Genomic DNA, 19,744 nt, shown 5'->3' on the forward strand with positions numbered 1-19,744 from the left:
AAAACTCATTAGAAAAAGTATAAATTTATATGATTTCATTGTTTGTGAGAAAATAAAGCAACTCATTCAAATTTCTTTTGAAGGGACCTAAGTTATTTTATATTCTTGTTTGGGATGATTCTTGAAATTATTATGACCATTTATAAGGAATATTAAATGTTAAGATTAGACCATTGCCCTATGAAAATAAGTTGAGTTGCAAATAAGTTAACTTAAAAATTGAAAGAAAAAAAAACACAAAAACAAAAGTTAACCCAATTAGTACTCCCTTTTGGTCTTGTATGTGTGTGTTTTTATGTATGTATGGTCCATTCTCTCTCTTCTCAACTTCAAAACCATTCTAGTTCTCTCTTTCTCTCTCTCTCTCTCTTTTCCTACAATTCCTTCTTCTTCAATTCCCATGGGAGACCCATGTTCCAACTCATTAGCAAGTGTTCTAAAATTCAACTCCCACTTCTCCCCATCACAACCTTCAAATTCCATCCTACACCTCAACAACATGTCTCACAATTGCTTCTCTTACCCCTACCCAACCCCGACACCTCCTCCGCCTTCATCTCCTCCTCTCCGAGAGGCTCTGCCGCTTCTCGGGCTGATGTCTCCGCCCGAGCAGCGACAGGAGCAAGAAGAAGAAGACGATGAAGATGGCGGGGATAGGAGAGGCAGCAACTACGAGGAGGAGGAGTCAGTGACGGTGGCTTTGCACATAGGGCTACCAAGCCCTAGCGCAGCAGAGATAGCATCTTTGATGTGTGGTTCTTCAACTGAAATTAATCATGTTGGTGATGGAGATCATAGCAATAATAGTAACAATAGTATTCAAGATCATGATTTAGGGCAGTCCACCAAAACCCTAATAAAGGGGCAGTACTGGATCCCTACTCCTTCTCAAATTCTTATTGGTCCTACCCAATTCTCTTGCCCTGTTTGCTTCAAAACCTTCAATAGATACAACAATATGCAGGTAATTAATTAAATTAATTTCTTAATTAAAATTCAAAATTACTAATCATTGATTTTTCTTGAGTTGTTGGTGTGTTTTTATTTAGATCTAATTCCAAATCTAGGTTAACTAATTAATCTCACTATTAAAATTAATATATTGTTAATTTTCATTTTAATTAAAAAAAAAAAAGGATGAAATTAGAAGAAAAGTCAGAAAATATATATAAAAAAATATCTTTGAAGGAAATAATAATGTGGTGTATTCTTTCAAGGTGAACACTTTGTTGGCTGATATGAATCTTCACTTTAGATATCCTTTTATATTTTTTAATCAAAATTTCGATTGGTATTCCTTTGCATGGTCATGTTTAATTTTGAATGTTTCTCTCTCTAAATTTCTCTCTATCTCTCTCTGGTCTTTTATTTTTATTTATGATATAGAAATTGAGGTGCGTGAGACTGTACTTTCCTTTATGTGAAATTATGAACATCACAGACGATGTTCCTTCTGTCTTTTTAATCACTTCATTGGACTATGTGCTTCAAAAATTCCTACTGCTATCTCTGTTGAATCCAACGAATAATTGTTTTTTTCCCTTCTCTCTTTTATCTCATGAAATTATCTTTTCTGTACTTTCTGTTCTGATTTTTTTCTTATTTTTTTTATAACAAAATTGAAGATTTTACTGGAAATTTCTTTTTGAAAAACAAGAATTTTCAAAATATGTGCATTTTGATACTACATATAGGAATTAATTGGAGGAGGGGAAAAAAATAATGATTTTGGAGAATTTTCTAAGAATTAAGTAATGAGATAATATAAGAAATTTGTTTGGTTTTTTTTAACTTACAAATTTTATGTTTTGTTTTAGCAAAGCTTTCTAAACCCAAATATATGTAGAATATTTTTTTCAAAATACATACAAATTTTACTTAAAACAAAAGGTTAAGAATGCAGAAAACAAAATTAATATGACATGAAATTAGATCAACAAATCTGTTCAATCAAATTATATTAGCAATTTTGAATGAGATTGGGTAAATCGGTCTCTAAATATTCTTGATTTCTTCTCTCATGCATTTGATTAACTCCAGTTTAATACTAATTTCATTTTGGTTATAAAGCATATCTACATTTCAACTGTACTGTTATAGGGAGAAAGTTTTTACAAAATGCCATTTACCTTTCACTAATTAATTAATTAATTAGTCAATGGTAAATGTCATATATATATATATTATATTCAGTTGTTTCAAGTTGGTTAGTTTTGATTAGTTGTTTTTGTTGAATTTTTTTTCGGGCACGTACTGATTTGATTTATCAAAACAAATGACGAATTTATACTGCCATCTCTCAATATAACATGAGATAATAGGCTGAACTCTAAAACAATGAAAATTTTTGATACTATTGAATAACAAGTTTGTTATGGAGCAAAGTTAAAATTGTTGTAGTGGTTATATTGTTGAGGAGCTAATAGTTGGGGTAGATATCAAGATGATTATTGACAAATAAAAAAGAAACTTGAAAAGAAACAGGAAGAGTTTACCACGTGGTAGAGTGGACAATTAACTGATAATCGTATATATAAAAATGAATGGAGCTTAGGGTGCACCAAATTATTTTTCTTTCTTGATTCTGTCTGGATTTTGAAAAGTTAATCGATCGTTTTACTATGTGGTTTTGCAGATGCACATGTGGGGGCATGGGTCACAGTATAGAAAAGGCCCCGAATCCCTCCGAGGCACACAGCCAACAGGCATGCTACGGCTTCCTTGCTACTGCTGTGCACCGGGCTGCCGCAACAACATAGACCACCCACGAGCCAAGCCATTGAAAGACTTCAGAACCCTGCAAACGCATTACAAGCGCAAGCACGGTTTGAAGCCCTTCATGTGTCGAAAGTGCGGGAAGGCGTTCGCTGTGCGTGGAGATTGGCGGACGCACGAGAAGAATTGTGGCAAGCTTTGGTATTGCATTTGTGGTTCGGATTTCAAACACAAGCGCTCCTTAAAGGACCATGTTAAGGCCTTCGGTAACGATCACGCCGCGTACGGTGGGGGTGGGATCCATGGGTTTGGAGATGAGGAAGATGAGCCTGCTTCTGAAGTAGAGCAGGATAATGATGAGTGAAAGGATACATAAAACAGATATATGGGAAGCCTTATTATACCAAACATTTGAGAATATATAATCATTATTATTATTGATTTACAGAATTATATTATTGTTATAAAACTGTATAATGGAACTTACTTAAATTACTACTGTTGTTATATTATTATGTGTAATTAATTAGGGAAGCTTTGTTTCTTTGCTTTGGTTTTAATCTTATAACTTATGTTTATGTTTTGATCCCAAATCAAGATGTAGGGATCAAAATAATCAAATGAAAAAAAAGAACAAAAAAAGATTAAGTGTATAAATTTAAATATTTTTATATTTCTGTTTATATCCAAACATATACTGATTCTCTCTTCTGCTGTTTATAAATCTTTCAATTGTGTGTTTCTTGACAGCAACTAATTATGATAATTTTTGTTTCTTTCATAAATATATATCCAAGTTTTAATGATTATAAACACAATAAATGTGCTTAACAATTAATTAATTAACCTAAAAAATAAGTTTACCTTTAAAGTTTTAGTTGACTGTGAATATCTTTCCACTTCTGTTTTTTTTTTTTTTCTTAATAATTGTTAGTTTTGTGGTTAACTAATTTTATTATAGGTTAACCTTCACGTTACTATTTTAATTATATTGATTCAAAATAAGATAATTGACGAGTGTTAAATAGACTAATTTAAGAAGTATGCATAAATTAAAGATTTGATTATAGTTTGATAAGCTAAAATCTAACATTTTGTAATTATTTAGTGGGTTGTCTATTCGATTTTAGTTCACATGGTACATTATGCTTTACCTTTTTCATATATATATATGCGATGTGATGTGCAAATGTTAAATTAAATGAGTAAAACAATAAAAACTTATCAAATATATTGTTTTACATAAATATTATCTAAAACCTTTTATTTAAAATAAAAGTGAAAATAATTTATTGGAAATTAGTTACATAAATATGTTTTTCAATAAATATTCAAATTTGTGAATATATATTTTAAGAAAAGATTTATAAAAATAAAAGAAATGAGATGATTGGTAGTCACATATCAATATTGGTATGATATTTAAGATAAAAGAATTAAGCAAAGAAGTTTTTAAGTTCCAATAACTTTTGTTTTGATTGCAACTATAAATCATGTCAATTGTTATATATTGGCTTGAGTTACAATAATTTTGATATTTGATTCAAATGAGCCATTCTATAACCATAATTATTATGGTAGTGATACATAGTGATGAGTTTTGAGATTTTTTAAGATTACAAATTTAGGTTTTGAAATCTCAATTGCTTTTAGAAAAATTGATATGTCTTTTTCAAAGGACAATATCATAATATCATAAAAGAAAATGAACCAAAATACTCCTTTTAAACATAGTGTATCATCATATTTTCTTCATTTTAGTTTTTTAATTTTGAAATATTTGTTATAGTGGTTTATTAAACTTCTTTTTAAAGATCCTTTATCATAAAATAATTTATCTCATCTTTTATTTTCAGTTTAATAGTTTTACATGAAATTGTCATGTAAATAATTTAGTTATTTTTTTAAAAAAATCTTTTCAAGAAATTCTATTACAAAAACACTTAAAAGATGACTTTGGAAAGACTAAATTTTCAATTATATATCAATGGGAGAAACTAATAGACTTTTATCACTGACTATTCATGTCACTGGTAAAAGCATATAAGTAACTATACATGTTTATTGATAATATCTGAAAATTTTGCTATAAATATTTTGTCAAATTTGTTATTTTCAACGATTTTTGTAATTGACAACCAATTTGATTATTTTTTTTAACATGCTATTTTTTTTTCCATTCTCTTTTTACACCGAGGTTATCGTTGTTTTTTTAAGAAACGACATTCAAATTTTTTTAAATCTTTTATTTTTAGTTTTTAAAAAACTTCATCATTTTGGTTGGATTTTAAAAAGCATACTTGGAAGTTATTCGAAAATACTCAAAAATCAATTTTATGATTTATGAAACCATTAGAAGAAAAATAATTTGTTTGATACTCAAATATTAATTTTTAAAATTATAAAAAATGTTTCTAATTTTAAAAGAAAAATTGCATCAAATGACAAAAAAACATTTAGAAAAGAAAAAAACAACACATGACACATATTTTTTCGCATATTGTGAATATAACAAAATTAGTGACATCGAACGGTAATTATAGAGCTGATTTTTAAATTTGTTACTTTTGAAATTTAAAAAATTTAGTGATACGAGTCCTATTATCACAATGACCTAAATTTTATATATGAAAAGGTGGCTATACCCATTTATAAATTACTCTCAAACATATATTAATTTGGCCCGGATTGATCTACTTTGACAAAAAGAAATGAATCAAAAAGATAGAATGAATGACAATAAATTTATTGTTGAAGAAGTAAAAACTAAATGCTTACCCTACACATATATACAAACAAAATAGAATAGCAAATTATATAGGCAAAATACTTTGTAGCATATATTATTGAACTAAAACACAAGAGTAGTAAGAAGATGGTGAAAGAAGAAAGAACCACTTTACACCTTTTCTATCTTAAGGGGATAAAATAGAGAAACCTCAGAAAGTGGTGATTTTGAAAACTTTCCTCTCTTTTAATTTGTTAGGTTGTTTAATTACATACATATATATATATATATATATACACACACCCATTAGACACACACACATATATCACTTTTCATCACTGTGTCATGTGTGTGTGAGGATTGAAAGTAGCCTCAATAAGTTAACATTACTTTAAAATATAATAATATTTGAATCTGAAAAGTTTTGTGTGCTCCTCTATCTACTTAGTATACCTATGTTTCATTTCATTTTATAACAATTTCAATTTTAGTTTTCTGTTTTCCAAAGTTATGATTGTTTCCACACCATTTTTTCTTCACCTTTATTAAATCAAACCACTTATATACTCATGTTAAATTCTAAGAACATGAACAAACTATTTTAATATTTTCTTTTAGAAAAAAAAGTTAATGATATAACATGAAAAACTTATACATATTCTTCAAAAAAAAAAAAAAAACTTTTCTTTTCTCAAAGCCTAGTTAGATAAAAATTAATGCATAAATCTAGTTTTAGTTTTCAAAAATTTAAAATAAAAAAATCAAATAGTTAATAAACGAATTCTAAAAGATATTAAATAAAACATCGACAAATTTGTTTTGTTTTCTCTTATTATTACTTTTTGCTTTTGTAAAAGAGCTTTCAATTTTTGTCAAATTTTGCAAAGGCTATGTAAGTTATTAGGAATTACTTTTTTTTTTTAGGATAGATTTTAGGAATATTTGGATTTCTTTTAAGACCGTCCAAATTACTTTTGTTCAACTCAATAAATTTTAATATTAGAAAAAATATATTTACAAGTTTAAAAATCACTTTCAAGCATGCATTTCATATACGTTAAACATAGAATATTTTTTAAGAAACTCAAAACAATTAAAAAAAAGTTGATAAAAAAAACGAAAGGATTATGAAAGAAAACATTTAACATTAGAATTACTCATCCTATTTTATAGAAAAACTATATCACACCCTATAAAGAAAGAAAACAGGAACAATAATAGTCTGCATGAAAAGGCCTTTAAATTTTTTGAACAGAGAGAAGTGTCATTATTTTAGGGCTTTTGTGTAGAGTTGAAACTGTAGATGAACTTGTGCTTTAATAATGATAGCTCTGCAAAATCCTATAAACTTTGAGAATGAAGAGATGATGATAAATGCATGCATATAAAAAGAAAATACAATTTTGTATTCAAATCAAACTCTTTGTTTTTTTCTCTACAAAAAGTAGTGATTTTTCAGTGAAATGAAGGAACTTTAAAGAATTTTTTCCAAAAAATAAAAAAAATAAAAGAAAGGGAAAAGTTGGAAAAAATTAATAATGTCAGTTTTCAGTCATTCAAAAGGTAATGAAAGAACCACACTAGTGTTTGTGGAACCCCACACCCACATAATTTCCCTCTTCTCTCAACTTGTTTTTGTCTTTGTTGCCTTAAATTGTGGCACTTCAATTAACTCTATATACTCCTCATTTCTCATCTCTCATCTCTAAACATTTCTACATCCTTTCTACCTAACTCTCCTCTCCTTCTCTCAATCTCTTATCTCCAGAAATTATTCGATTTATGAAACGATGGTTGGAATGGCATCATTCTATATATCTCTTATCCTCAGAAAGCATTTTGATGCGTGAAATAATGTTTGACGGGCGACGATGTCGTATGAGTATAGGGAGAGATACATAGATTTTGAATATGCACTAATGATCAACGGTTACTAGGAGTATTAGTACGTTGTGGAATTTTATTTAAGCTCTATAATCATCGATTCTCACTAATTCACCCCTCTACCCGTCGTACGTCTTTTCAATTCCTTTTCCTTTCACGTCTCTTTCAATGTACATGTGAGATAGCCTATTCTCTCTCCTTTTGAGAAATTGTTGGAGGTTGAAAAACAATATGTGCTGTAACAAATATTCTATACTACTGTTTGAGGTATGAGAAAGGAAAATTTAAGATCTAATAACTTAAATTTGTAGTGATACCACGAACATTGAGAAAACATTAAATGGTTATCAAACAACCATTACCATATACTGATATGTCCTTTCAGTTATTCCTTCCTCTCTCTCTCTCCACTCACACCTTTCCATTTTCTTGTGAGAATCCATACTCAATGAGAGCTCATTTAATAGATGTACTTCACGGCAATACACAATTAAAGGAAAAGAAAGCTACGAATTTTTTTTATCAACCTGCAATCAAATGGACATGAAGGATGATTTTTATGGTTTATATTTATTATTAGATTAAAATATGTTTTTGATTCATATATACTTTCACGATAGAAGAACTTTGTTGTATTAAATATGAAAATTGTTGGAAATATTTACAAAATATAGCAAAATTCATTTCGGATCTATCAATAAAAAAATTTAAAATTTTGATTATTTTGTTTTTTTTGTTATATATGGTAAATATCATCGTCGTATATCATTATAATTATAATTTTTATCATCATTATTATTATAATATTGAGTTTTATGTTAGATGTGTGTAGGGGTCTCTTTCACTCAATGCGTGTGTGTGTCTGCATGTGGGGTTGTGTGTGTGGGGAAGTGTGTTGTATGGTTGTGCATGTGGGGGTCTTTTCTCCACTCTCTCCCTACCATGCCTTCAACCCATCTCTATTCTCTTCATTTTTCTTTTATTCTTTTTTTTTTTTTTAACATGGAAAAACAAACATAACATTTAACTAAAAGAAAAAAAGAAAAGATTTTTTTGATATAAATCTTAAATTTAGTTCAATAAAGTTAATTTTTTAAATATAGAATCAAATATTGTATAAAAAAAAGAAGTAAATAGATATACTTTGAATGACATGCAAGTTGAACTATTTATGTCAAGATTAAGAAATTGAAGTTGCTTTTTCTTTTCCTTTTAGAAAAGTATTGTAATAAACCCAAATATGAGAACATTTATAGAACTATATTTAATAAATTAACCTTATTGAACTAAATTTAAGATTTATAAAAAGAAATTGAACAGTTATATATATATATATACAACCAATATCCTTAAATCTCACCAAATTTAATTATCAACATCATTCAACCTTTATCAAAACCATACAATATAATTAAATTTCAAAATTTAATAATTAATCAAATATTCTCTCCATAAATATTTAATTAATCTTGATCTCCACACAACAAACAAAACTTTCAATTATCTAAAATAACACCCAAATAAATCCAAGATAAATAAAAATAAAAATATTCTTCATTTTTGAGGTGTTATAATCTTCCCTCGTCTAAGAAACTTTCATCCTCAAAAGTTCTAATCATCGAATAACTCAGGATAATGAGCTCTAATATCGTAAATAACAACATTCCCCATAAAATTTCAAAATCTTTACTAAAACATACATACACATGCACATATATTTAATTAATCTAACACACTACACCAAATAAGTTCCATAACTTTACTTCAACCTCGTATCAAATAATTAGATCAAATTTCCAACGAACACCACAAATCCAAATCTTCTGATTAATAAAATATTCATCCAACAAATATCTAATTAATTCCATTGTCCACAAAACAAACAATTCTCCTAATGTGAAATCAAACAACTCTTAGCAAACTAAATTTAAATAAGCAAAACTAGTGCACGATGCCCAATGTTGGAAGCATATATGTCATTTATGTGCAGGCTTCTCGCCCCCCTGCCGATTAGTGGCAACAACACCTTGAGGGAAATGGTTTGCTAAGTGCCCTTCTTGGCTGCATTTAAAACAAACCCTCTTATTTGACATGCAACGACCTGAATGATGTTTTCCAATGGTACTACAAGTAGGCAACCCCCCCGTGGTACCCTTCTGTTTTAATGACCTCCTGTTGGTGATGACGGAAGGTGCCACTTGAACTTGAATCTCTAAAGGTAATGTTAGCAGGATGCTGCTCAGCCTTCCTCTTTTGTCCTGTAGTTGATCCCTTCTCTGTAGCATTGGCCAACTCCGACCTCTCATGCAAACTCAAATTCATTGTCATGCGTAGTGCATCAGCCTTTGTAGCTGGTCTAAGGACTCGAACGAAATCTTGGATCTCTAACTTAACTGACAAACTTGTCGACTCTCTCAGCCTCAGTTCTTACTAGCTTAGGTGCAAATCAGGATAACGCGTCGAATTCCTAATCGTACTCCTCAACGATCATATTGTCTTGCTCCAGCTTTAGAAACTCCTGGCACTTGGCATCTCTCACTGTGGCGGAGAAGAATTTGGCATAAAAATTCTCCTTAAATTGCTCCCAGGTGATTTGACTCATATCTCCACCCAACATCCTCTCTGTGGACTTCCACCAGCCTCTGCCCCTATCTGTCAGTAAGCAAATGACGCACTGAACTTTCTGGTCGTTGGAGCACTTCATGTAGCAAAAGATAGTCTCCACCGAACTCAACCACATATGTGCCTTGCTGGGGTCTGCCAAGGATCCATCAAAAGTTCGAGGGTTATACTTTCTGAAATCCTTCAGGTGTTTGGCTTCTGCTGAAAGCATATCAGGTAGGTTCTGGGCTACAATTGGGGCCTGAACTCTTGCAGCTGGGATCTGAACATCTGTAGCTGGTGTTTGAACAAGAGCTATCTGGGTCTGCTGGACAGGCTGTTGTTGTGCCAATGCTTCGAACAACAAGTCTATGTACCTTTGCTCCATGGCAGCAAGGTCTGCTTGCGTAACATATGCAGTAGGGTCGACAACTTGTATAGCATGTTGTCCTTTAGGCTGGTTACGTATAACTTCTCTGCCTCTCCTACCACCTCTACGAACACACTTCTGCATAGTGACATGTTTCCTAAATTCCACCACCAAAAGTTCTTTACAACAAATTCAATCATAACATACTTACTTATCTAGTTTAATTCAGGCAATGTCATATATACAGAATCAAAAACTTATATCATAAAACGTACCTGACAAGTGACGAATGACCATATTAACCATAGAGATAAAAATCAAAGACTTACATCATAAGTCAGTCTACAAAATCTAAAATTGAGGCTCTGATACCAATTGTAACAACCTAACTCTTTATACAGAGCTGAAGTAATTACCACTAAAATAAATAAAAATACTTTTTATTTAAAATAAATGAAAATACTAAATTTGAAGAAATGTTCATTTAAAATCAATAATAAATAAAATGTGTGAAGAAAATAATAAATAAATATATTATTTCAAGTCATATTTGAAATAAAAGGAAATATCTAAAATGAAACATAAGTTCTGAAATAAATTTTCTGAAAATTACATACTGAAAACATAAATAGAATGCAGAAGAAGACAAATGGTTCCTTATGGCGAGCTACAATCACTTCTCGTCATTCGCCAGCTTGCCTCTACCTCTGCCTTAGCATGTCCAATTAAACATAGAAAATGTTGAGTATAAATTTATACTCAGTAAGGGACCCACTATGAGTCTCGCTAAGTGTCTATTAAATTTCTGTTAGAGTTCTGTAAGAAGGTACCGTCTAACTATTCTGCTCCTAAAGGCACACTATCTAGTGATCCCCAAAGGACACATCTGGACACTCAGTGACCCCGAAGGAAATACCCTAAAGGAGAGTCGGGTTGTAAGTGATCCTGTCGAATCACACATAAAACTGGCTACAAAGGCATAAATAGGTGGTGATCTCGTGGGACACCCATATGGTACGACACTAACAGTATATCTAACAGAACATCATAGCCAATTTAAATATATCATAACATAAATGTCGTAGCTCAGTCAAACATAATTCAATCATAGCATGTCTCAATTACAATGTATCACGGTCATAACGTCTCAGTCATACATGTCTCTCTTAACTACATCAATACATGATATAGAATATGCATGTCACTTTAATGTGGGGATCCAATAGGAAAATCCCTTACCTGGAGATTTATGAGGATTTGCTAAAATAATAATTTATTGGTTGACAGTCAAATTCCCAATTACAGTCATAAACATAAACACATAAACAAAATTAATAATTTTGTCAACTATCACTCCTCTGTTTAATTAGACATCCAAACTTACCCCAAGACTAAGGTTGAATCCAACACAACCTTGAATGAGAAATTGCATAGTTCCAATCTTTCAACAAGATAGTCAACCTTCAAGTAAAATAACATTCTAACTTAAATCCATAACTCAACTTCTTGACTTAAAATTATTTGGGATAAATAAGTATTGGATGGGAGTACCAAACCCATCAAAAACTTACAAAAAAAAAAAAAAAAAACCTATAGTAGGAGGATTGGCTTAAACTGACTTATTGTAAGAAAACAGCTCGTGAAGGGTGTCGGCTCAAAGGGGCGGACGACTTGGAGAGAAGGGATCTGGTGCGGCTTATAAAGGAGAGGAACGGAGGGACTTCGAAGTCAAGGGTTGCCTAAGGAAAAGATCTGACGGTGAGTGGATTATCCTAAATATGTTTGTAAGAACTATGGATTCTAGTAAGATTTTAAGGTTTCAATTTTTCTTTTTAACTTCAGCTATTATACTATAAGTTTTTCTATCATAAAGCTTGAGCCATGAGGTACATATAATTTATTCATATCTTTCTTTAATCTTGAAATGAATCTCTTTGTGAAGAACAAAAAATGTGACATTCTTGTAGTAAAATTTGTATGAGTTCTGATACATTAAAATAATTCTTAGTACCTTACACAATAGTAATATTTTATCCCTGTTGTGTGATCTAGGATAGAATGTCTTATTCTTGCTGTGTGATCTAGAATAGGATGCTTCATATTTGTTGTGTGACCTAGTATGTGATGTCCCTTGATGTGTTATCTGACACTGGAAGACGCACTAGGTGTCATAGACTTTATGAGAAATTACTATCGCATTGAGATAGCTCCATGGAAGAACAATCCAACAAAAAAGTGTGGTAAACGCTTGAATTAGAGAGAAAATGGTACAAGAAATTATTTAAATGCGCATACCATTTCTGTAGAGTGAAATATGAAAAAATAAGCATCCTCTAAAATTATCATGTATGAATTGGAGAGAATGAATTATTTAATCGCCTAATATTAAAAGTTAAATTTTGGTTGTGAATTGCATGATTTTCATAATTGCATATTTTGAACAATTACTTTGTTTTACTCAGTTAAAGTATTTGACAAAAAGGATTCCACTCACTAAACATTTTTGTCTAATCTTTCCATTGTTTTGATCTTATCGACCACTAGGTAGCAAAGAACATCTAGTCTTTGTCTTACCATCTCTTAATCGTCAGCTGATGTGTAATCCTCAACTCGCATCATCACTTTTTGGTAGTAGTCACTATCGTCTCGAAAACATATAGAAGTTAGGTGAGTTTTAGGGTTATGGGGAAGACTTAAAAATAGTAAAAGTCTGTGCACTAAGATGTATCTATGTTTTGTATTCCACTTTTGTTCTCAATGAATGAATCGTTTATTTTACCGGTCTTCTCATTGCATCATCTCCTTTTGTTCCCTTCTTCTGATTATGTTTTCCTTACTAGGCAATTTGTGTGAAATCTCACATAGAGGATCACGTGAAAAGACTAGGAGGTTACACCTTCTCTTAAGACGCATAAAGCGGATGTTTTGGGCATGATGTGACATCGCACGTGTGTAATTTTTCTTCTAAGCGATCATGATATGTCATTGTGTAGGAAATCATACACGATTTGGTAGTTCATAATACACAATTGTTAGTTCATGATAAATGATGGTTTTGAAAAAGCCTTAGTAAATGATCGTGTAGGATCGTGTGTAGTTTATGATTCACGATCGTGCAATTCATGATACATGATCAAGTAGTTCATGGTAAATGATAGTTTAAAGAGATTTAGTAAACGATTATGTAGATCATGATACATGATCGTGTAATTTATGATATACAATTATGGAGTTCATGATACACGATTGTGTAGTTCATGATACATGATCGTGTATCATGTAGTTCATGATACACGATCATGTAGTTCATGATACACGATTGTGTAGTTCATGATAAACAACGGTTTTGAAAAGCTCTATGGTAAATGATCATGTAGTACTTTCATCTCTGCCTACAATACATTGAAAAAATAATAATACAAGATTAATGATTGATTGAAAATAAAGATAATAATAGCAGAAGTATAGTGAAAAAGAATAATAACAATTGTAAACAATGATCATGATTTCAAAAAATATAAAAGAAAAATTGCAGAAGAAGAGAAGGAATAAATCGAAGCCACCTGAGATTCAAAAGCAGAAAGAGCAAACCTAAAATATTTACAAATATGGCCGTTTTCATGGGCTTTTTATTTTGTTATATGGTTCGTTAATATTTTTTGTGTTTATATTTTGAAAATTAATCTTAAAAAGTTATAAACAGTATTTTACTTTAATAATTTAGTTTATAACTTTTAAACTACGTTATTAGTTATCATACTCATATACGAATGTTAAGAAATGATAATTTTATATGTATTTGTGTATTTATGGAATATATATCATAGATATTGATTAATGCTTTATATTAACATAAAATCGTCAAATTTATGGATTTATCGAGGAATATATTAATGTATAGATCAATCTTTCAATCGTTATTTGCAATGTTATATATCGTGTCATATTACATATGTGCAACTTGCAGGTGTAAAATTAATATAGTGATAAAAAAAAAAGAAATAAGTTAATAAAACCATCTAATTTTATTAATTATTTAATCGATTTATTACTATACATTAATCTCTAGACATAAGCACAAAACCAAAAGAGTTAGAAAACTGAAATTAAATTCAAATCAATGATTTTAGTTACACATTTTCAAATTCATAGCTTAGAAATATTGTTTGACCTCTGTATTATGTATCAACTATGGACGGCTTATGAATATTTGTTACAAACATTCAAATTCTAAACTAGCATGATATCCACGTGCAACGTACACGGATCTAAGCTAATTGGCATAGTTCATGATACACGATTGTTAATTCATGATTAGGACCGTGTAGCCATAAAGACAAAAATAAAAAACTTACATCGTAAGTCAATTTATAGAACCTAAAATCTAAGGCATTGATACATCCTGTAACGACCCAAACTTTTAAAACTAAGTTAAGGTCATTACTCAAATGATAAATATCAAAAGACACTTTCTTGGAAATAGAAAAGCTATAATTTTTATAAAATTATATTGAATAAATGTTTGAAAGTCTTATAATTGACAAAACCAATAAAAATAATTTGAAAACATTGACCCGCGATACTAACAATTTTTTTTTTAAATAAGTAAAGATAAACAAGTGAGACAAAACTTTAAATAAGGTGTCCAAAAGTAAAATACTGAAAGAAATGACTCATTGATGCGAAAGCAAAACTGAGTTTCCATATGGCATGTCATGGACCCTTTCTGCCACGGACCTGAGTTTCCATATGGCATGTCATGGACCCTCCACGGACCTGAGTTTCCATATGGCATGTCATGGACCCTTCCTGCCATGGACCTGAGTTTCCATATGGCATGTCATGGACCCTTCCGGCCACTCGCCAGCTTTCAGAATCCTCTACCTTTGCTTAAAATATTAAATATAGGAAAGGGTGAGTATATAAAATATACCTAGTAAGAGACCCGAGACCCACACTATTTCTGCTTAAAAACATAATAATAGTGTTGTGTGTCCAATGAAGCACACATAAGCGAGTGAGATCATACAAATACCCCCTAATCACATGAGTGATCCCGAAGAACACCCTTAGTTGTGCGAGTGATCGTAGGTACACACTCCATAAACATGTGTACACCTCTAGGTACAGGTTCGATAGTACGAACACCTAATTGTTTGAGTATCCTTATCATGTGATTAATATATCATGGAGTCATAATATATAATTCATCAATATCAGTCAACATCGACACATGATGCGTCTTAGCTACATCGCCATACACTATGCGTCTTAGCTACATCGACGCATAGTGCTATGTGTAGCACTATGTGTCTTAGCTACATAGACGCAGAACACTATGCGTCTAATTAGCTACATTGCCACACTATGGCATAATGGAATGTAAGCTCTTAATTTTATATTTGAAGGTCTTAGTAGAATCTCTTATGCGTCGAGATTAGCTAAAACAATAATTCATTGACTGCTCGTAATTTACAGAACAAGTGAAACCAATAACCAAATTAATAAATTCAACATTTGATTATTGGCCCCAGAATAATCTCAATTCAACTTATCCAAAGTTGAGAAACCAATTCAACTTTGATTCGCAAACTTCAGGACTCAAAAACCTCCTACTAAAATTTAGTCAATGTTTTTTTAAACCAAAAACAAATATTTTATGGGCACCATCAAACTCTCAAGAAAAGTGGCTCAAAGGGTTGAAAAGAGAGCCGTAGCTCACTGGCGGCTCGGCTTAAAGAGGGACGCAGCTCGGCATGGAATAAAATGCAGCTGAGAATAGAAAACGGCTGGAATAGAAACGTCGACACGTCTCGTCGGAATGCGAACAAAGTCTTAGCTAGTACGGAGGAGACGACTTATTGTGGCTCGGTGTTTCGTCAACGGAACGAAGAGAACGTCGACGTTAGTCTCGACTGGGATTCGTCGGATGGAAACGCATCAGCTCAGGTTGGTTGACGCAACAGAATGGATGCTCGGCTGCCGGTGACTTTGTCTTGAGAGAAAGCGGCGACGAGCGGTGGACGGTGTGGGAACGTATGATGAAGGAGGGGCGGCGGCTAGGGTTTAGCAAGGGAACCTTGAAGAAGAAGGTTGAAGATAATGAATAGTGTGCACGAGGATCGAAGAGCTTATTTACATATAATAATAATAATAATAATATTAATTTTCAATTCTATTTCCGTTTCCAACTAAATAAAACCAATTCTCCCTTCTCAATTAATTCTCTATCAAATCACTTATTATCGTCTTCCAAAATAAACATTCTTTTCCTAATAATTATATTTTCCAACAATATAATTACATTTTTCCCTTCCTCTTTAAATAAAATCTTTTCTCCAAATAATTTTCTTCCATAATTTTATTTAACAAATACTTGAAGATTTTCTCTTTTCTCCAACAAACCACATCTTTCTTTGTTTCTTTTTTATTAAAAAAATGCAATTATCTTTTTCATAAATAAATCATATTTTAACATATATATATATAAATACCATTTACTTTTTCATAATAATTATATATATATATATATATATATATATATATATATATATATATATATATATATATATATATATATAATCCATATAATTATCAAAGTTTCAACAAAAAATCTCCACTATTAAATTTAATTAAATAACGACCTTAATTATTTAATTAAATTTCAATTTTCACGTAACCAAATAATTTTTCTTGTAAATTAAATGACGTCCAATAAATTAAAGGGAAATTTACATCTGAAAAGTATTTACTTTCTACATCAAAAAAGATAAATACTTTGAGCATGGGTTAATATTTTAGTTATTCATTTTGAGTTTGGATCAAAATTTTGGTATGGTCGTAAATAGTTCTTAGATTCTTCTATTTTTAAAAATTTCTATAAATTAAATCTGATTAAAGAAAAAATAATAATTAACTCCAAAAATTATCTAACTTTTGGTGACGTTACAAAACAATTAGTTTCTAGTAACAAAGTTTGATTGGTGCAAATTATTTTTGTTAGTAAGAATATCATATTTATAGGAGCACGTTAAAAAGTATGTTTTGTTGTAAATTGTTCTTAACATTAGCCCTAACTCATAAGTTTTAATGAGACGAATCTTACCTGATTAATCTCACTATTTATGTTTACTCTTCCATTATTACTTCGCAATAGTCATTTTTATTTATCTTAATATGGCTTATAGTTGTACTCTGTTAAAAAAAATTTGAAACCAAAATGTATTTACCTTTACTTGCTTAATTGAATGGACATTAATAACATATTGTGTGTGTGAAGAATTACATATATTTCTATCTATATTTGCTTTTATGTCTATGTTGATTGATAATAAGTTTCCAAATTTTGACGAAATGTATACTTTTGCTTTGGGTCAAAGATGTGGAGTTTTGTGACAATGTGCTAAGTAGACCAAAGGGATGTTGTTTAAAAAAGAATGTAAAAGGGTAAAAGATCATCCCTCAAATCACACCAATCAAGTTAATTTGTAACCCAATTTTAGTTAATCAAGAATACTAGCAAGAAGATAGTAAAAAAAAGAAGTAAAATGTTGAATCCACCACTAATTAGTTCAAAAAAATTAATTAACCTTAGTAATTGGACAAGAATTGCATCAAGAATTCATACTAAATTTATTAAATGTACTTTCACCTTTGGGGGCGTTTGACGCGCATGTTCGAAATTAAATGTCTGGAAATTAAATGACTGTGGACTTATTTGATGGGTTTCTGATGCTTGAAAATTACAGGAATTGTGTACAGAAATTGATAATCATAATTTCTAATGTTTGTGTTTGAGTGCTGGTTTTGAATTCCTAGGCTTAGTTAATCTTTTTTTTTGTCAATTGTACAATCGTTTGTTTTGAAATCTAATTATGTGTCAAATATATTCAAAATTTTAAGCTTTTACCTTTTATTTTCTTCAAGTTTTACTCGGGAATGAAATTCATATTTTTCATATACAAAAATTGATAAAACAAAAATGAAAAGAAAAGTTGTAATGTATTCATTTATTTTTATTCTTTAAATCAAAATGTACCATTTTCTATTTTTTAATTGAGTAATAAAAAAATTCTTTTTATTTAGATATATATAAAACAAGAAATTCTATAATTATTCGCTTAAAATAATAAGAAATCACGTTAACTATTTTGACTAAAAAAAATCTTATTTAATTCATAAAATTAAAAACAAAATTTTAATATTTTTAGTTAAACCAACTTAAATCATTTTAACATTTAATTTATTTGAATTGTCATAAAAAAAATTACACAAATAATTTTAAAATGGAAATGAAAGTAATAGTTTAAATTTGAGAACTAAAAAAAAAGAAAACATTTCATTTACCCCACATGTTAAGTACATAGTTTAACCAAGGGCTTGACATCAAATGCCAAACCCACCTGATGCCAAGTCAAAGGGCCAAACACCTCGTTGCAGTTTTCAAGCATTCTTTAAGTTTACATTAAGATACGCGGTTTCAATGTTGTGACATGTAAAGCCAAGTAAAGCCTATATTTTAAGAATGATTAATTAATTGAATTCAAATAGAACAATTCAAGAAAATATTTAAAGGAAAGACATGCCTAAAATCAATTTAATAATTTTGTATCAATCTCGCTTCAAAATTTATGCTTACCACCCATTAGAAATTAAAGAAAGTTTCATGCTCTCATGATTGATCAAGTCATTCAAACAATAATGGACCAAAAAAGCAAGAATTGAATCGAATTAAAGATTGAAGTTAAAATGCAATTAAAAACATATATGTTAGATTTGTTGGTACCTAAAGATGTTTAATGTTTATTCTTTTGGTATGTAAACTACCTTTTAACAAAAAATGGTTATTAGTCAATGTGTGTACGAATATTACAAAGTGGCGACTCTTTTGTTTTCATATGGGTGTGATGTATTTAGAACATTATTGTCATTAAGATGGTTAGTGTAATGGTAGAGTGACAAGAAGAACAAGAAAAAACTATAGTAATTGAGGAATATACGACAAAAAAAAAAAAAATGTCACAATATACGAATTCGTGACATTTTGTAATTGTTGTCAATATTAAAACAATGACAATTTAATTTTATAAAAAAACTGTCACGATCGGCCTATCTTTGACGAAAATAAATATCATAATATACGAATTTGTGACATTTTGTAACTGTTGTCAATAACGAAACAATGACATTTGCTTTTATAAAAAACCATCACGATTGACATATCTTTGAAAGGAAAAATTGTCATAATATACGAATTTATGACATTTATTTAACTGTCGTCAATATCGAAAAGATGACATTACTTTTATAAAAACTGTCATGATTGATATATAAAAAATGTCATAATAAACGAATTCGCGACATTTTTGTAACTGTCGTTAATATGCAAATAATGACTGGTATTTGTTGTTATAAAATAAAATATGACACTTATTTGTTGTCATAAA

The 19,744-nt window shown here is 30.1% G+C and overlaps 1 protein-coding gene across 1 annotated transcript; it reads left to right on the forward strand.

Moving 5' to 3' along the window:
• Positions 1–305: 305 nt before the first annotated feature.
• Positions 306–3,388, forward strand: LOC101209947 (zinc finger protein WIP2). The gene is made up of 2 exons (XM_011655634.2): positions 306–964; positions 2,636–3,388. The coding sequence occupies exons 1-2, from the start codon at positions 401–403 to the stop codon at positions 3,077–3,079; spliced, it is 1,008 nt and encodes a 335-aa protein (XP_011653936.1). The 5' UTR covers positions 306–400; the 3' UTR covers positions 3,080–3,388.
• The last annotated feature ends 16,356 nt before the right edge of the window (positions 3,389–19,744 follow it).

Source organism: Cucumis sativus, chromosome 4 (genome assembly GCF_000004075.3).
Source record: "Cucumis sativus cultivar 9930 chromosome 4, Cucumber_9930_V3, whole genome shotgun sequence".
Taxonomy (NCBI): Eukaryota; Viridiplantae; Streptophyta; class Magnoliopsida; order Cucurbitales; family Cucurbitaceae; genus Cucumis; species Cucumis sativus.

Bases quoted from the DNA above. Each gene is read 5' to 3' on its own strand.
- LOC101209947 (XM_011655634.2), top strand. From the start codon at position 401: ATGGGAGACCCATGTTCCAACTCATTAGCAAGTGTTCTAAAATTCAAC. The intron at 965-2,635 runs GTAATTAATTAA...GTGGTTTTGCAG, and splicing joins ATAGATACAACAATATGCAG to ATGCACATGTGGGGGCATGG.